Source organism: Takifugu flavidus, chromosome 10 (assembly GCF_003711565.1).
Source record: "Takifugu flavidus isolate HTHZ2018 chromosome 10, ASM371156v2, whole genome shotgun sequence".
NCBI lineage: Eukaryota > Metazoa > Chordata > Actinopteri > Tetraodontiformes > Tetraodontidae > Takifugu > Takifugu flavidus.
The window spans coordinates 13393828-13412519 of record NC_079529.1 but is presented as its reverse complement, the minus strand read 5'-3'; the positions used below and the strand labels follow the sequence as shown (position 1 = coordinate 13412519).

At 43.1% G+C, this 18692-nt stretch overlaps 1 protein-coding gene across 1 annotated transcript; it reads left to right on the top strand.

Moving 5' to 3' along the window:
• The first annotated feature begins 911 nt into the window (after nt 1-911).
• Nucleotides 912-1280, top strand: bola1 (bolA family member 1). Its single transcript, XM_057045132.1, has one exon. It carries the CDS (start codon nt 912-914, stop codon nt 1278-1280), a length of 369 nt encoding a protein of 122 aa, XP_056901112.1.
• Nucleotides 1281-18692: the final 17412 nt, after the last annotated feature.

Sequence of the window (18692 nt, the reverse complement as noted above, 5' to 3'; positions counted from 1 at the left end):
CACATGTGCGTGCCAAACTGTCTAACAGCTACAATGTCTTCATGATTAAAAGTTATTAGTTGATTAATAATTTACTCTTCTCTAACGCATAAACGAACTACTTGATGGAGTTTGTCCCAGTGGAGCTCCCGTACCTTTTCAATGCGCATGCGTGAAGAAGTCGTTTGGGAAGCCTTGAAGTAAATATTGGCAAGGTTAGTAATTCACTATTTGTAAATATGCATTTGTTTATTGTAGACGGGTACACCGGATACGATTGTAAACGTAGAATTCTCAGTGTTTCTCAGTGATATTTAAAATTGTTCCCTAGCAAATACGCACATTAACACAGCTCCGATAATACGCCGTCACCTATTATGCAGTATTTATTCAATTCAGTTCAACTCAATTCAACTTAACTTTATTCACATAAATTTGCTTAACAGAAGCCCCGAGTCTGGGCAGCAATAGCAAAGCTAGAGGCTTAAATTTTGGACATATTACACGGTTCATGCGAGTAAAGTCATTTTGACGTTCAATCCTTCCACTGGAACTGCATTCTGTGATCTTTATGAAGTACCAGAAGGGACAATTGGTTTGTATTTAGTGTTGATCATTGTTGAGTTTGTATTTAATGCTATAGAATCTTCTGTATCACCATGTGTGACGGTGTACATACGGCTGAAATAACTCACACTGTTGACAAAGGGGAACATTCTTTTTTTGTCCTTTTAAGTTACTACTGTAGGTCAGGTGAGGAATGATGCTGACGTAACGGTGTAGAAGGTGATTGAACTCTCATAATTGTGTCTTTTGATCATCCCTTTTGTGTCTTAAGAGGTTTAGTGCCACGGCATCAAATGCTTTGCCGTGTTCGACCCACCTCCACCGCCCTCGCCTTAATTCGCCCTTTAAACTACGCCAGACGACACATGGAACTGGATTCCAGGAGACCCGTGGAGAACGCTATCCGACTCAAACTGACCAACGCTCTCCAGCCCGAATGCTTGGAGGTTCACAATGAAAGCCACATGCACGCCGTGCCCCCTGGGTCAGAATCGCATTTCCGCGTTCTGGTTGTAAGCTCTCAGTTTGAGGGACTGCCGCTGATCAAGTGCCACCGTCTGGTAAATGAGGCTTTAAAGGAGGAACTGAGTAGCTGCATTCATGCCCTGGCTATTCAGGCAAAGACCCCTGAGCAGTGGAAGAGGAACAGTACCCTGGCCAAGAGCCCTCCATGTCTTGGGGGCTCAAAGGGAGATCACACAGTGGATGAGAAGCTAAAGGCAGGAAGGGAGTAAAAATGACATTCTGAGCTGTGCACAGCAGGGGATGATGTGCAGGTGTAAATATATCCTGTCTTCTTATGCATTCTTGGTTCATGGGCTGTTAGAATTCGCCACAAGAACTGTTACCTTCCTCAATAATGAGCTGTAATCGGTGCAGTAAATACCAGCTTTATGGTTAGAAAGCTGATCACTGCTGCTTTTTCAAGTCAAAATAAACCATTATTATTGCAGAGCGAGAATGTTTTTGTATTTTTTTCTTCAGTTTTGAAGATCAACACGCTTTTAGTTCAATAATGGCCTTCAACATTTTAAGCCTATTTATTTCCATCTTGTTTATTGTAGGTGAACAAGATAGGATAAAGCTCAATGTGCTCCTCACTATACAATGAAAACATTCAAAAACCATTTTTTGGTTAAGTTAATTATCGCTAATAATTAGTGCGCATTAGTCTATGTTCGGAATATGAGTACATTTATTCAATTACGGTTTTAAATATGGCGCGTCCTATCGCGTGCAGTACACCTTTCTCCCCACATGGTGGCACTGTATACGCGCATTTCGCAATTGGCGTCATAAACGATCAGTACACGTTTGTTATTTTTTTAAGAATGAATCCAATGTTGATTTTAAGAAAAAAAACTTTAATTGCGTCGTTGCAAAATACTGTAATGAAATAAACGATACACGTGGTTCTGCAGATAGATAAATTATATTGGTTGAACAAAAGACGCAAATAATAATAATTTTTATTATTCATTGTTTCCTGGTGTCACTCATAGTCTTGATTTTCATCAATATTGAGGGTAAATGAAAAACTGAAAACCCCTTTAAACATCTGTTCTTTTAAATTTCACAATTAAATATGCTTCATGACTTTAAAATACAAATGCTGCAGCCCAAAGATGGCACACCGCTCCCAGTGTTTTGCTGCAGAGCTTTTCAGAGTGTTTGCTGGCTCATAAAAGCACGTCCTCAGTGGAATGTGGTGTCTCCTTAACGTGGAGCCTTTCCTCTTCTGCAATCATCTGCTTGGAACTGACAGCCTGTCAGCTCTACAAAAGGCTTTGGTGAAAAGGATGAACAACTGGTGTCAATGGTGTCACTGGTTGGTAAAAGAAAAACATATACCACTTTATGGCCCTTGCTGACCCATTAGAGCTGGGCCTCAGGGGGTCAAGAAGCAAAGCAATAAGCCAGGCGGTGTGACTCAGGGAGCTGCAGACTTGTCTCTGCTGATAAGATTTACACTTTACAATTCCAGGTGCTGTTATGATGGAGTGGGAAAAGCATGAATGCCGTGGTGGAACGCAGAGACTTGTTTGGACTTAAAAGGTCGGCTGGTTTGCATGAAAGCATTGTGCACTAACTCCTTGTGACAGTTAAAACAGGTCACATAAATACTGGCCTGTTTTGGCCTGAGGTGGACCTGTAGGTGCGTCAGTTGACCCAGCTTTTCCTTCATTAAAGGACCCTTCGCAGGCACCAAACTCATCAAGCAAATTACTTATTCAATCAGATTCCATTTAAATGTGGTTTTAACCAAAGATGCTTGCTATTTTCTGTGTTATGGCCTCAGTAATGTCTCCTGCAATGCTCAGTGTGTGTGTGTGTGTGTGTGTGCGTGTGTGTCTACTACTATTTCGAATCATTTGATCCACAGGTTTGTGCGGCTCTACACGAATCTGTGCATTTATTTATTTAGTTTTGAACAGCCAGCATGACGGAGGTGAGCAGACCTGGTCTCTCACGGGCCGCAGTGTGATGGATCAGCCTCCAGGGCCGCGTCTGGCCCCTGTGGCCCGGAGGCTGCGGCGCATCAGTGGGAACCCACCTTGGCAGCGCTGCGTCTGCGTCAGAGTCCCAGGACAGATGGTGCCAAACCGGGCTGAGATCCCCAGCAAAACAAGTTTCCCGCAATGAACAGACACTGATTTACGCCGCGGCTGGGCTGCTGGTAGGCAGTTGACCTCTGCTGGTTAGAAGGTCAGCTATCGGGGTGGGGGGAGCGGTGGTTATGACAAATGGTAGACTGAAAAAAGGCGAGCTTGCTCATCCCTGGGGATCGGCTTGGCTTTTGCCCCCTGCTTAGCTGTGGGGTCCATGCAGCATATGTGCGGAAAGCACAGCCTCTAGAGGGGACGCGCCGGGGCAAAAGTGTCAACAAAGTCTGTCAAATATTTCCTATTTCTTTGCATTACACAGATGACACAGCACTTATTTGCTAAAGTTGTCTATTGATTGATATGCTTATGTTATTGTGGCTTTAGTATATATGGCAACACAACTGTAATGATGATGGCAGTAGGCTATTAATGGCTTTTAATTGCCCCCCACTCCCCCCGCTCTGCCACCTAATAGATGAAGTTAAAAAAGAAAAGAGCCTGAAAAAGAAATACAAAGCAGAGACGTGGAAGACAATATCCTTGTGTGAGAGCATTAGTTACACCCACTGGTCTAAGTATTCAAAGCTCACAGCAGCCAAAGGTTTGGGAGCAGAGCTGGGGGTGAAGGGAGGCTGCACAGGTGGGCTGTTGCCAGGCTGTTCTGGGCCCAGCCAGCAGTGCTGGGAGACATCAACGTTCTACTACTACTACTACTGGTACTACTACTACTACTACTACTACTACTACTACTACTACTACTACTACTACTGCTGCTACTGCTAATGCTACTATCACTCTACTACTACGACTACTACTATTACTCCTACTCTACTACTACTACTCCAACTCTAGTACTACTACTACTACTACTACTACTCTACTACTACTACTACTACTACTACTCTACTACTACTACTACAGCATTTGAACAGTCTCAAAGTAGTATCGGGAGTATTGTGACTAAAGCCTTGACACCACTGTTAATTTACTTTTGTATACTACTACCACTGGTACTACTACTACTACTACTACTACTACTACTAGTACTACTACTACCAATGCATTTCAACATGGTCAGAGTAGCCTCGGTAGTATTGTGACTAAAGCCTTGACACCACTGTTAATTTACTTTTGTATACTACTACTACCACTGGTACTACTACTACTACTACTACTACTACTACTACTACTACTACTACTAGTACTACTACTACTACTACTACTACTACTACTACTACTACTCTACTACTACTACTACTACTACTACTCTACTACTACTACTACAGCATTTGAACAGTCTCAAAGTAGTATCGGGAGTATTGTGACTAAAACCTTGACACCACTGTTAATTTACTTTTGTATACTACTACTACTACTACTACTACTGGTACTACTGGTACTACTACTACTACTACTACTACTACTACTACTACTACCAATGCATTTCAACATGGTCAGAGTAGCATTGGTAGTATTGTGACTAAAGCCTCGACACCCTTGTTAATCTCCTTTTGTCGGCCCTGCACGGAGCAGCGGGTCACATGATGGGAGCAGTAAGTCGGGGAAGTTTTTCCTGGGGGTGTTGAGGCGCGGGGCAGGTTTGGCTGGTTTTTGGGCCAGAGTGCACAGGACAAGGCCTTTGCTGTGAGCGTGTCAGCCTGCTCACCTCCCCTCCAGGGCACAAACCAGAGAAGCTGCATGTCAAGACAGATGGATCACACTTCTTTTAAGGCCTAATGCTCTGCCGCCCCCCCCCATACCATCGTCCTTCTTCTCCTCTCTGATCTCTCAGCTCTGTGTCTCATTCCTTTTGCGCTTCATTTTTTTTCCTATCTGCTCCCTTTAATCTGGGACGCTGACCCTTGATCAACTTTAAGTTAACCCTCGTCCCATCAGGGGCTCCTTGACTCTCATGGCTTTCTCTTCACTACAGTTGGGGTTGTTTACAATGTTAGCCTCGTCAGCGTGAGAATAGTTAGAACCAATATGAACAAAGCTGTTAATGGAAAAGAATCCATGTTTACTCAAGATGAAACCCTGAAGTGTTAAAAAGTCTTTTAAAGTTTTTAATTCAATTTAAGGTCTCCTCTTTGGAAGTTAGCGGACCACAATGTAATAAACAGACTTGCTTTACACATCCTCTCACAACTTGTTTCTTACTAATTCATTTTAGTCTAAGAAGGCTAAAACCATGGATGAGACATATTTCCTGGCTTTATTCTTATTGATTAAGACTGAAACCTTAATCAGTCATGTCTTATCTACTGGATCATCCATTTCCAAATTTCCCAACCTTTTCCAGCCACATTTTTCTAGTTTACATATTTTACACAATTCCAGATAAATGTAGCTCATCCCTGATTTACTTTCAAGTCAAATACTTGTGTCTTATCAGTGTCTTTCGATAGTTTTGGAATTAATATTTCCACATTACCCCAATTGTCTCATTACTGCACCTACAAAGTTCAGACAGATACATGTGGACTTTCTTTTGTGCCAGAGGGACGTCAGATTTCTGCCCCGGGCTCACCATCTTTGCCCCCACAAGCCCCGGTTGGGTCTCCCCGGGGAAGGTTGTGTGGTTTTAGAATCTCAGAGACTCAACTCATGAGGACGGGCCCTTCAGTAGATGTATTATATCGTCCCCCATGAGGACCGCAACTGCAGCCCAGCACTACTGGCAGCTGTAACACTGTTAAAAACACAACGAAGGACCATTATCATTACAATAACACACGACAGTGTATTAATGAAACAGAGGTCAAAAAGAACTGATAGGTCTTCGGTTTCAACACGTACTGGTTGCGTTCTCGCTGCTTCTGAGACATCACTCAGGCACAATGTCTCAATTTTCCCGGACATCGTCCGTTCCCAAGTCCTATACGGGGCCATAAGTGATATTGTTGAAAGCTTGATTTGGGGGTCACGGGGGTCAGCCGCACACAAGGTCGTAAAAGCAGGGTCCAGATATGTCAGGCTCACTGAAAGAGCCGCGATGGCTCCAATCGGACGTCCACACAACGTGATGTCCTGTTCATATGTCAGCGACACTGTGATATATGGCATCCTTCACTTGTGGACAAAACAAACCCGCTGACTATAAAAGCGGGGCCATTCACTCTGCAACAACACCAGTCCAGTGACGGTGGACACTGGGCAGCTTGACCTCAGGGTCTCCCGCTCTTTTGTCTCCACTCACCTCTGCCTTTTTCTTTTTTTTACCCCCCCCCCCCCAAGCTAAAATCATTATCCTTCTCCACTCCCCCTCCTTTCCCTCTCCAAAAACTCTTTTAACGCGCACAGATAAAGAAACGGGCCCCCTCTTGTTTGCTTTGATGAAACTCTTGTCTTTTACGGGGATGCAGCGGGGAAAAGTAAGAGGACAGTTTGACGCAGGAGCGTTGTTGGAGTTTAGATAAATTAAAAGGGTCCAGCCAAAGAGCTGAGGAGGAGAGGAGCCCAGAACAGGCTCTTTTTGAACATTAACTGTGATAGATTGGGTTCTTCTCATCTGGAGGTTTCTGCTGGTTCATGTGAGGGCGCAACGTATGTGCCACATATGAACCCTGCAGGTCCAGCTGTGTGTCCGAGCAGACATCTGTATATTAAACCCACCTCTTCCTTTTGGCTGCCTGTGAATTATGACATGGAAGCTCCTGATTTTTCCTCCACTCATTACTGACTGTTGTACCTCCACGAGGAACCCCTGTCTGTTTACCCTCTCATGTTCCCTCCCGTCCAGAGTAGCCGCTCCCCTATGGCGTTCCTGCCATTTACCAAACACTCCCTTTGCCTCCTTCTCTTCCCTCTCGCCTGCATATGCATTTCTTTGCCTTGAATCATCTGAGTGGAAAATGGTTCCCAATTACCCGCTGGACTGCTGAATGAGACAGAAGGCCACAGGTGGTTCTAACCGGGGGGGGTGCACCAAATGCACCCAGTGCTTCATCCACCTCTTATGTGGGGTGTAAAAAGATAAAGGAGGAAGGATAATGGAGGGGAAAGAGAAAAGGAATCCCCAAAGACAAATAGTTTGAACTGATGACTCTACTCACAGGCTCGTCCAAATCCAGATTTGTGAGTTGTGTTGGGACGTCGTTAAGTTATTGAGGCTGAGAAGTTACATTAAAAACAAGTAAAGAGGGGGGTGTGGAAGTAAAAATATGTGTATTTATGATCTTTACTGCTCATTTTTGTCTCGTAAAAGAGGAACCGAGAAGCCAAAAGTGTGAGATAAACATTTGTGTCAGACAGACGTGATTATATAATATTCGCATCTCACCCAGCAACACATGTGTGTGTGTGTGTGTGTGTGTGTGTGTGTGTGTGTGTGTGTGTGTGTGTGTGTGTGTGTGTGGGACAGAGAGAGTGTCGGGGGGACGTGCTGGGTGAGATGTAAGTATTATAAGTGGTTTGTTCTAGGATGACCAAATAGGTCAAGAGAATCAAGGCAGAGAGTAAAGAGGCTCACAAGCTGTGAGGGGAGGGTCAAGCGTGAAATCCCTCCCCCCATATGACTGTGACTCCCTCAGGGGGGAGCACTGAGGAACACATGTAGCAGATTAGGGTGAAGAAAGTAGCATCATAATTAATTGGAATGAAGTTTATCTAAATGTATAAAACTACAACATTTATGTTGGGGGGGGGTGTTAAATAATCAGGTCTCCCTCAGCTCAGACAGTCAGGAGACAGACTGTACAAACACTAAACTACTGATCTGAGAGATGAGGCAGTTGCCACTGTAGTTCACACAAATGGAACCACTGACCTTTATAGGAACTTTGCTGAATTGATGATAAGAAGCCAGAAAACTGTAAATATCTGAGTCTGCTGTCATTGAGATTCTTTTCACATCATTAGCATTAGTGGTAGAAGGTGTCTAACCCCCCACCAATGATGGCAGCAGTGTTATTATACTGTTGGAGATATAAACATTTAGAAATATCCATACTGTATCTCAGTCAATAAGCCTGAAAACCAACATCAATCAATACAAAACAATGTTGTATCAGCTGGGGAAAGATCCATCCAACCGGCGACCAAAAGTTCTGCGTGAGGAGCGTTAGAACCCATCCCATTGTTCCCGAGGAGGGACTATACGCTGAATGAGCCCACACATCATTCACCTCGGTGTGATGCAGGCCGCTGCATTTCACTACAACAAGGGGAAATTGTGAGTTACTGTCACATCACGGATGTGTAAATATTTTATACGCTGTCGGCGGCGGGACGTCTGATGCTTCCTAAAATATTTAAATTTTAGAAGCCATATGCTGGCATGCTGACATATTTTGAAACATAATTTGATGCCTCACAAGTGGACCCTAAATAAGAGTTTGGGGGAGTTTAAAGCCTTATGGTGCTTCAGTCTGTGCTGCTCCACTTAAACTGTGGGGCGGGAAAAAAATCTGAATTATGAAAGTGGCATGAAGTTATGTTGCTCCTTCCAGCTTGTGCTCATCGTCTGTAGCAGCAGTGCTGACAGAGATGTATGAACCAGTCAGCGGTCAGACGGAGCTGGGAGCTGCAGCCCCTCCCGGGGGTCAGGGCAGAGAGGATGAAACCTGTCATTAGAAAGGTGAGGAGAAAAAAGTGTCAGTGGGGGTATCCATTGTTCCTGGGGCGGGAGGCTGGGAAGGCTCTTTAGTGCCTCAAATAACACGGCCCCTGGCAGCCATTGTTGCAGAGTGAAAGGAACCAATTGGGGGGTCACACGGGTGAGGGGACAATTCTGCACAGTGGTCAGTGGGAGAAAACATTCCATGTTTGAGTAGGAGCAGCGGAGTGGGTGGAGTGTTGGGGGGGTCTATACGGGTGTTTCCCACCGCTTTGTTGACAATTAACGTAGAAAGACGCAATAGCTGGGATCCTCTCAGCTTCAGGTTTGCGTACATACGTCCTGGTCACGTTTCCTTTTTGTTCCACGTGAGTTCTTTGGCAGGTTCCTGTCTGCGGCCGGAGCAAAGTCGGGACCTTTCACTCGTGCTAAGTGTTTGAAGGGTCACCAGATATGGGGAACAAAAGAGCAAATAATACTGGAGGTCACAGAGTCAGAGTTTGATGGCTGGAAGCTCCTCACTCACATTCGCGCATCTGAGCGGCAGATGGCAGATAGATATCTATCATACTGGTTTCGTTTAACTAAAGCTCAGGAAAAGTGACCAAAAGTCTTTTCAAAAGGAAACCTTAGGATGCAACATTTGAAAAATATTTGATGGAGGAAAAAAAGAGTAAATGATGACATCATAGTAATGAGGGTGAAGGCACCCTGAAACTTCTGAGGAACCGTCACCCTGACTGCCCTGCAGTCCTGCTCCTGTTGGTTGGACGGAGAGGCCACAGTTGTTTGCTAATGCCTAAAGTGTCAACGCTGTTCCCACAGCCACAGCAGCCTGATTACTGACTCCATTAGAGCCCTTTCATACAACCTCAATGTACTGATGACTTTAGAGGGCCCATAAAGCTGCTGGGCTGTGACCTTAATGCTGAGGCACCTGAAGAGAGCGAGAGGGGACAGACAGGGGTCAATGACGTCTCACACTTGTTTCGTGCTGCAGTGCAAGTCCAATATACCTCTTATCCCTCTCCAGTTCCCTTTAGCTCATTGAATCATTTTCCGCTCTTAAATAATTGAGATAAATCAAAAGTAATGTTCTCTCTTCCTGATTTTCCTTTGCACCGCTCTTCTCCCATGCACACATTAACATGTGCACGTATTGAAAAGGACAGTAAATAAATATTCTGTAAATAATTACTTGGCCATTATTTTTTTATTTATTTCAAATACTGGCTGACACATGCTGGATGAAAAGAGCTGCCAGTTGTGGTGATTTACAGGCGTCAGCGTTTGTGTACTGACTGGTGTAATTTACCGCAGTCACAACTTACAACCTGCACTTAAGTGCAACATGTAGGGAAGCAGAAGGAGAGAAAATCACTTTCCCTCCTATTTTCACAGGAACAAGGGAGTTAAAGATCACACCCACAGTTATCCTCTCCTCCCTTTCTCCTCCCTTTTCTCTTCTCAGCCTTTTGAAGAAGGAATTCCCTCCCTGGGCCCGCTGGCTTTCTGATTGAGTGATTGATGGCTTCATACGGAGACAACATCCATCATTCATTGACAAAATCTTTCAAATTGACTCTGTCCCCATCTTCCTTTCCCATATAATCCTTCACTGATGTCTGTGATGATGCTTTCTTTGTTCTGCTTGTGAATAAAATGTTTTTTTTTCCTTCATCTGAGGATTCGGACACACGTACGACCAGCCTATATTTCCCAGTATCCCGTGGGGAGGAGAGAGGCAGGTCTGAAAGAGAGGAGAAGCTTGAGGGAGAGAAGATTCAGCATCTTAAGTTTCATGTACTTGGGAGAAGTTAGCAGAGCCTCATTCAGCCTGATTTTAGAGGAAGAACTAACTGGATTCATATTTTGAAGATTGTAAAGTTCTGGGGACCATCACAGAGCAACAGAGCCGTCCAAAATAGATAAAGCAGCTAATTTTTACAAACTTGGAACTGGAAATTGAACATTGGATGAAGTTGATCCAAAAGTCTTGATGCAGACCTTTCTTTGGAAAACATCAAAGGTTATGGTACTATTGCGCTCATAGAGTGAAATATCACATATCCACTGATATTTGCAGGGCAGAAGGATTAGGATCTAACTATGATCTTAATCATACACTTAATCAGCTTCCCTGCTGGTTGTCAGTCAGTGACCTGCTGGTTATCTTCTCTGGGGCAAAGCACACCGTGGTCACACTCTGAGGAGCCTTTCAGACCTCACGGCTTTCACAGCACGGGCGTGAAAATCAGCTACATTTAATAAGCCGTGGTGGAGGATTTAAAGAAAAGGATCAAGAGAGCTTTGCCTTAATGGATTTGCTACAGTTTGGGGGACGGACACAAGTTGTACCTGTCTAGCACATCACTTACCGTATTAACAATCTGACTCAAGCTTTAAAGCCTTGTAACCTTATAAATGTGTTTAGCATAATTAGCACGAGCAGCCCTTAATATTTTAAACTCCATCACAATCAAAATTAGAGGCCTTACAACAAGAACTGTGTTCCTTCCCCGTGAGCCCTGAAAGGGATAAAGCGGTTAAGAAAATGAGACATCAAGTTCTACCAAAACTGCTACTAATGCTATTATTAATCATTTATTAAGTATTAACAATCAAACCCGGATAAGCGGGAGAAAACGAAACGAAACGAAACAATCAAACCCAAAACCAGTCACAAAGAGCCAAAGTTAGTTAGTTATACCATGACAACAAATCTCATCTCCTCAATATTTCACAGATTAAAGTGTTTAAAGCACCTGACTGTAAATAAACCTAGCGTGACTCCGCCCACCTGATGTGCTCATATGCTTCCAGACTCGGGGAGCTTGAACTGTGCTCAGCCCCAGCACTCAGGAATAAATAATAGAATAAATGTCAAGGATCTGAGCGGACAGAGTGACAAATGCTGCACAAACAGTTCAGGGAGGGAGGAGGAGGAGGAAGAGGGAGGAAGGGTGAAACACGACTCACAACACTCACAATCAGACCTAAAACATAGTAAGAACTACTGGAACAAAAGTAAAACAGATGTTAGGGAATGCTGACATTCCATTTGTTTTGTGAGCTGCTCTTAACTTGCTGGTCATTCAAGTGATTAGTCAACTAAAAACCAAAAAAAATTGAAATAATTTAGCTCAAATTTGAGAAAAATGTCTTGTTGGTATTGCTAAAGCTACCATTAAGAAAGGTCAGACTTCCAGAGTCTATGAAACGAGTTATTAAATCACTGTACCAGGGAGCAGTGAGAGGAAAATGTGACCTAATGCAAATTATTTTCATCCCAAGACAGAGCCCAGAGGTCCACCATATCCAACAAATACAAACATGACCTGTGCAACACACATGATTGTGCAAACTTCTATTAGTACTTTAGAGAAATTCTTCTAAAACTAATTAGAATCTCCTTTTTTTTAGTCTTTTGCGTAATAGAAGTCAGATAATTCTCTCTCTCACACACAGCCAATGGCCTTTCTATACATTAGAATTTCAAGCTTACAGTCATGGCAATTTCTGCCAGTACAGTGAGGTTATACAAGAAAGGACAGAAGCTTTGTGACAAGAAGTAAATCAAGTGGCTTGACACATGCTCACCAGACAGTTTGCCATTTGTCACAGAGCCTGAATGGAACTAAAACCAAAGTTGTGGACGCGTCATGGCAATGAGCATTGCTGAGATACTGCACAAGAGGCCTTTTCAGACAGCTGCAACACTGATTACATTGTGCAAAGGCCAATCAAAGGGGAAAATGATGAGAGCAGTCACAGTGGACACACAATGCACAAATGGTAGCGGTCAGATAGTGGAGGAGAGGGGCGGTGCTCCGAGGGGTTTACAGGCACATTTTGGGACACAGACATATGAGAAACTCTTGGACATGAATCGTGGACATCACAAAACAACACGCACAATCCAGAGACGCCTTAAACTGAGTCGATCTGGCACAATTGTTGGACGCTGTTGTGATTTCTGTAACTTTGCTTGTTTTATTCCGTTGTTTCTAGCAGACTAAAATTGTCTGTTTTATAATAGAATCAAACAACTTTATTAAATGTGTTCACTTTTCTCAGCTGTTCGTGCATGTCGTATGACTGGACGTTGAGTTTTAGGACTTGAATTCTTGTATTTTGCCTTCTACTATCCACGTCCTGATTTGCAGGAATTACGAATCAAATGTGTCATTTAAACTTCCACTCAACAGTATTTCGTCATGATTTAAGGAATGAATCACGCGTCGCGTTGTCTGTTGCCTTCTCCTTCTCCTTCCTGTTAGGCAACCAGCATGTCTCCAAACCCTGCAGGGATCAGTTGAATTGAATTCAATGTGGAGGCAATATTTTAACCAGCTTAGAACTGGCATGAATTGCATATGGAAGGACGACAACTAGACGTCTAGTTTAATGTATAAGAGGTGGCACTAAATTACAATGTGTGGCTTTTGTGGGCATTTTGGGCAATAAACTCATAACCTTCCCTGACCGTTGCCATTAAAAAGGGAATAAAGATGCCCAGTACAACTCATTCAATTCATTCTTGGAACTCTGAGTTGAAAATTACACATTTCATATCTTTTGGCCCAGTTATGGCCCAGACCCTAACTTAACATGGCAAGACAAATAATATATATTAAAGCTATTTTTTAGTCAGGCGGGATGGAGGTAGTTTAGAGTTAAAGCTGTTTGTGTCCATGAGAGGAATGGGCATCAGTTGGACACACAAAAAGAAATCAGTGTAGCCTGGAGAACTGTTTGTGTGTTGGTGCAGATGATAGGAAACAAGGGGTTGTGATTGAGGGGTGCACAGGGAGGCACGTGAGGCAGCCTCCAGTCGCTACAGGTGGTTAACGAAGTGATTAAGATGAGTAGCATGTCCCGGGTATGCTGACTCATCCTCTTCGGCAGTCCCCTTTCTTAGCAGGGTTAGCTCTTCCTCTTGGATTCTCTTCCCCTGCATTTACTGGAATTTACTAGTCAGCATATTTAGCACAGTGTGCTCCTCGGTCCAAAGCTATGGCAGCCTCCAGGTCCACGGGTTAACAGTTTAACGTCCATTTGTCCCACTGACAAAACCAATCCAACACAGATCACAAGGAACATAGTCATCTGCAGATGATCTTCATGATGAAGGTGGTGCACAGGAGGGGAGTTTGAACACTCAAAGAAGTGGAACGATCATGAGCAACTACACCTTTGCCAATACACTCGTGCTTTTTTATTTAACTTCTTAAGTTAATACCAGTGTGCAGGTAATTTCAAGATGCATTTTAAGACGCATTTGAATTTGAAAAAATTGCAATTCACATCCACATGATACACACACGCACACACACACACACACACGCATGCACTCTTTGTGTCTGATAGTTCTGTGCCAAGACTCATGTTAATAAAATGTGCAGCAAACACCGTTAATCCTCAATGTGTCTCCAATAAAAGTCCAAGAGGTAGAGTGTGTGTGGGGTGAGCAAGTGTGTGTGTTTATCCCTACCATGTTTGTGTGTGTGTGTGCATGGCCATTCATGTGTGGGAAGGCTGTTGGAACAGGGAATTTTTTGTGTTCTGGAAGAGAGAAACTTGGGCACTTCATCTTCTCTTGTGTGCGCTGCCAAAAAGGGCAAAGGTCAAAAGTCAGGGCGATTGGAGAATTCCGTGCTGCATGCCGACAGATCTGGTTTCAAGGGTGGGGGAGGGCCGGAGATTGCCCTGAAGGGATAGGTGCCTATGTAAGTGTACGGACATACATGTATGCATACATTCACGTTTGGCCCATGTGGGCAGCTATATGTGTTTATGCTTTATGCTTGTTTGGGCCTCTCTCTTTTACAACATTTGGTTGAGGCCTTGGAACTCTCTCTTGATGTTTACTGCTTAGCGGGAGTCACTGGGAGTTAACTCACCTATCACAAGAAAACACATTAACTCCCTGACCTCTGTGTCACATCGTCCACAGCTTGAAAACGTCTCTTCCAAAACTGCTCCAGATCCATTTTTGGTGTGTCGATTGACCTGAAGGAGAACTGAAATAAATCAAGGGTAAATTTTCATTTTACTTGTTTGAACATTCATTAGTAGGTAAAATGGAGCCTCGTTCTTATTAGACAGTAGCTTCATTGTGGAATGAAGCCCCTATGAAGTCTCAAGAAAAATAACAGTTAAAAGTAACACTTAATATAATCAATCAAATGACGGGAGGCACAATCTGTGTTCAAGCATTTAGCAGAAGGTGCAGCCATTCAAGGCTTCAAGGCATTGCAGAGAAGCAACTAGCAACTCTCATTGTGTTCTTTGCAAATGATCATTAATGAACATGTGCTCCGGGACACCAGTGGCTCCCGGGGTGTCCGGACTGATCACCACAGCTGTGTTACCATTGTGGTTACTCACAGCACTGAAAAATAACACAGCACCCTGGCTCCGCTGATGCCCTGGAATTTATTGTGTTTGTCTTCTAAAAGCACAAATAAGCAAATGGTTAAAAACACAAATATGCTGCCATGATCCATCCAAGTAAAGGAAACGTAGGAACCGTATTGGGTTAAATCTGTATTTCAAAATCACACTTTGTGCTTCTAGAATTCACAAGTTTTTCAGTTTATCTGCACGTTTGTACAAAATCATTCTTTCCCCTACTTTTTTGTTATTGGAACTCGGGGGAAATTGTTGTTTACGATATATGATCTTTTACCTCTGTGTTTATTTTGCCAGTTTATTTCCAAAAGTTTTAACAAGTGCAACAAAAAGGAGTTACCGATGAATAGAGCAGTCTAAATGTGCTGCTGGTCCTCTTGGCCCCTCTTTCTTCCACTCCCCAGGCTGAGTGTTTCAGATCAGAATACGTTCTGAAGTCCTAATAAAGGCAACTCAGTTTGAAGGGCCTTGAATCTTTGATGCTCGGCCCATTAACAATGCTTCCTTTCTGTGGCTGGGTAAAAATTGGCCAGCAGGGTTCCTGCGTAAGTGGGAAAATGTAAACGGGGGATTAGCTGGACTAATGGTCCCAACTTGTCATTGACGTTAATTAGCATTAATTAGGGCTACTCTCATTTAACGTGTTGGACGGAACAGCAGAGGCTAAAGGTTTTTTTTCCCCGTGGTTTATGTTTTTGCACACAAGGTCAAGTTCCCACATGCACTTTTTCCACACGTGTACACACCACAAAACGGTCTTATTAATTCATACTTATGTAATACTTATGTATTTTTATAGACTTCTTTGTTGTTTCTTTGTTTGTTGTCAAAAGCAGTTTGCAGATGACACTCAGACTCTCTGTCCCTGTGTAGCTATTGAGCTCCTCTTTTTACTGGGTAAGAGAAACAAAAGAAAACATAATTCCAGCCCAGCTCTTTGCATGGTTTCTAAAGTTGACTATTCCCTCTTCCCCTTCCCGTGTCTGTTCACTGACCCCGCAAAGTGAACAATAGGATTTGGGATCATTTTGCTTTCAAGGTTTCTCCGCTGAGACATAATCATCCACTTTGTTGCATTGGCTAACCTCTATACCATCAAGAGGCCCCTTACAGAACTAAGGCCCACAGTCTGATGTCTACACGTGCAACCTCACAAGCTGTTAGGAAATGCACGCCACTTACAAATGCACACATCTTGCATGCCACCTCAGGCTTGTTTATACTGTGACATGCATGGTCATCCCGTAAAGCAAACTCAAAATCAAGCTTGGAGTCCCAGCAGGATTTAGTAATGTGGGGCCCACAATTTGCTGCTGGTGAGATTTAAGAGGGAACTTTTCTCTCCGGCCAACACCTGGTATCACTTTATTAACCCTAGACTGCCTTGACCCCTTAGAACCAAGGAACAGTAAGGTCAAGGGGGGTTGCGAGGGATAGGGAGTGAGGAACAGAGCAGGGTGGAAGAGAAGAAGGGGTGCTTGGACGTCACCATGCAGGCTTTGAATGGGGATGTGATGCCTCTGTGGTGGTGCCCCTGCAATGACTTTAGCAGTTCTGTTGCCCTCTTTGACCCTGACACCCCCAAGCGGCCCTCCCAGCAGATACCGGTGCCCATTGGCCTGCTGAGGACCACTGTGACGGAGATATGGACAGGACGGACAGAGACAGAGAGAGTGAAAACAGAAGGGAGCGAGGTGTGGTGGTAGAGTAGGGGAGGTAGCATGCAAAAGGGGCTATGCAAAAGGTCAACTGTTGGTCAGAGGTTTTTATTGGCATGCAGAAGGGAGGGAACATAAGTGGGAGTATGCGGTAGAGACCACCATCTGAGATTTTAACTACAAGGAGGAGAATTTAGCCTTTTTCCACTGCTAAACATGTTCAGAGGAGAAGACGTGTATGATAACGATCTGATACCAGTCAAAGCCCTTAAACTCAGCAGAATCACTTCGACTACTATGAAATTATGACAACTGTGAATACAAACATACATCATTGTGTGTCGTGTATGTATACAGAGTGTGTACACGTAGACACGTGTGTGTGTACAGCATATATGGATACACCACCACAATATATATAAAAGATATAAAAAAATCATAACCTTTAGTCCAGACATACTGAAGTTGCAATGATGCCAGCTTGTCTAAAGGTAAAATGAACATAAAGATTACATATTCATGATTATTTTGAAATGAATTAAGAACTATCTGCGTAGCATCAATGTACAATGAGTCCTGCAACTACAGGAGACACGCAGACCGTTCAAACCACTCAACAGCCACTTGAAGATAAAACATAAATCTCGATACTATCTTAAATGTCTTCGCACTCACCTCTCAAGGGGCCTTTTGCTGTTGTCCTACTTATGATGAGCCAAAATGACATCTGCCTGCAGACAGATGGAATAATCTCTGTCACTGTCGTAACCTGAATGTTCGAAGGTCTGCAACCATCGCAGTTTGGCCCCAAGGCAGGATTTGATTGATTGATGATTGATTTGATTTATTTAAAAATGAGAAGAAATCTCAGTCTGCTGCAGCTGGGTTATTATACATATACACATATATATATACACACACACACACAACACACACACACACACACACACACACACACACACATATATATATATATATATATATATACACACACACATATATACATATACACATATATATATACACACACACATATATATATATATATACACACACACAAACACACCACAGACACACACACACACACACACACATATATATATATATATATATATATAGAGAGAGAGAGAGAGATAGATAGATAGATAGATAGATAGAGATAGATAGATAGATAGATAGATAGATAGATAGATAGATAGATAGATAGATCGATAGATAGATAGATAGATAGATAGATAGATAGATAGATAGATAGATAGATAGATAGATAGATAGATAGATTTGCACCTCTTTCTCTTTGTTTTCATTCTCTCCCTTTGTCTCTTTCGCACCGAAGGCATCTTTTTTTATGGAACTGACATTCCTGGAGTGGTTAAAACAGAAGCCCTTGTTTAGAGGCAACCCCCCCACTTTATCCCCTTTTTTTTCATCTTCCTAGTTTTGGAGCCCCGGGTCACAGGTCAAGACCCCCTCCAGCTTCAGAGACATGCCAGGTCATGCAAGTCACATAGCATTCCCTGTATAGCCCACACTGCCCCATCCCACCTCCCCTCTGCCTCCCAACAGCAAAGCGCCCATCCACCCTTACACAGGAGGTGTGAGAGCATGTGCCTCCAAATAAGCAGAAGTGTGACATTTGGAGAGATGGCAGGGGCCAGCAACCACTTAAGACCTTTAGCTTCCTGAAGACGAACACGTTTGACTTCTAAATAGTATTTAGACAAAAGAATAATTTTAATATATGGATCTGATTAAGCCATCATTGATTATGGTAGTAGACATTTTATTTAAATTTATTTTAATATTGGTTTAGTAATTTCTTTAAAATAATCATTGGAGCTAGAGACTAAATTATTATTATTATTATTATATTATTATTATTATTATTATTATTATTGCATCTAATTGCTG

Bases quoted from the DNA above. Each gene is read 5' to 3' on its own strand.
- bola1 (XM_057045132.1), top strand. From the start codon at position 912: ATGGAACTGGATTCCAGGAGACCCGTGGAGAACGCTATCCGACTCAAA.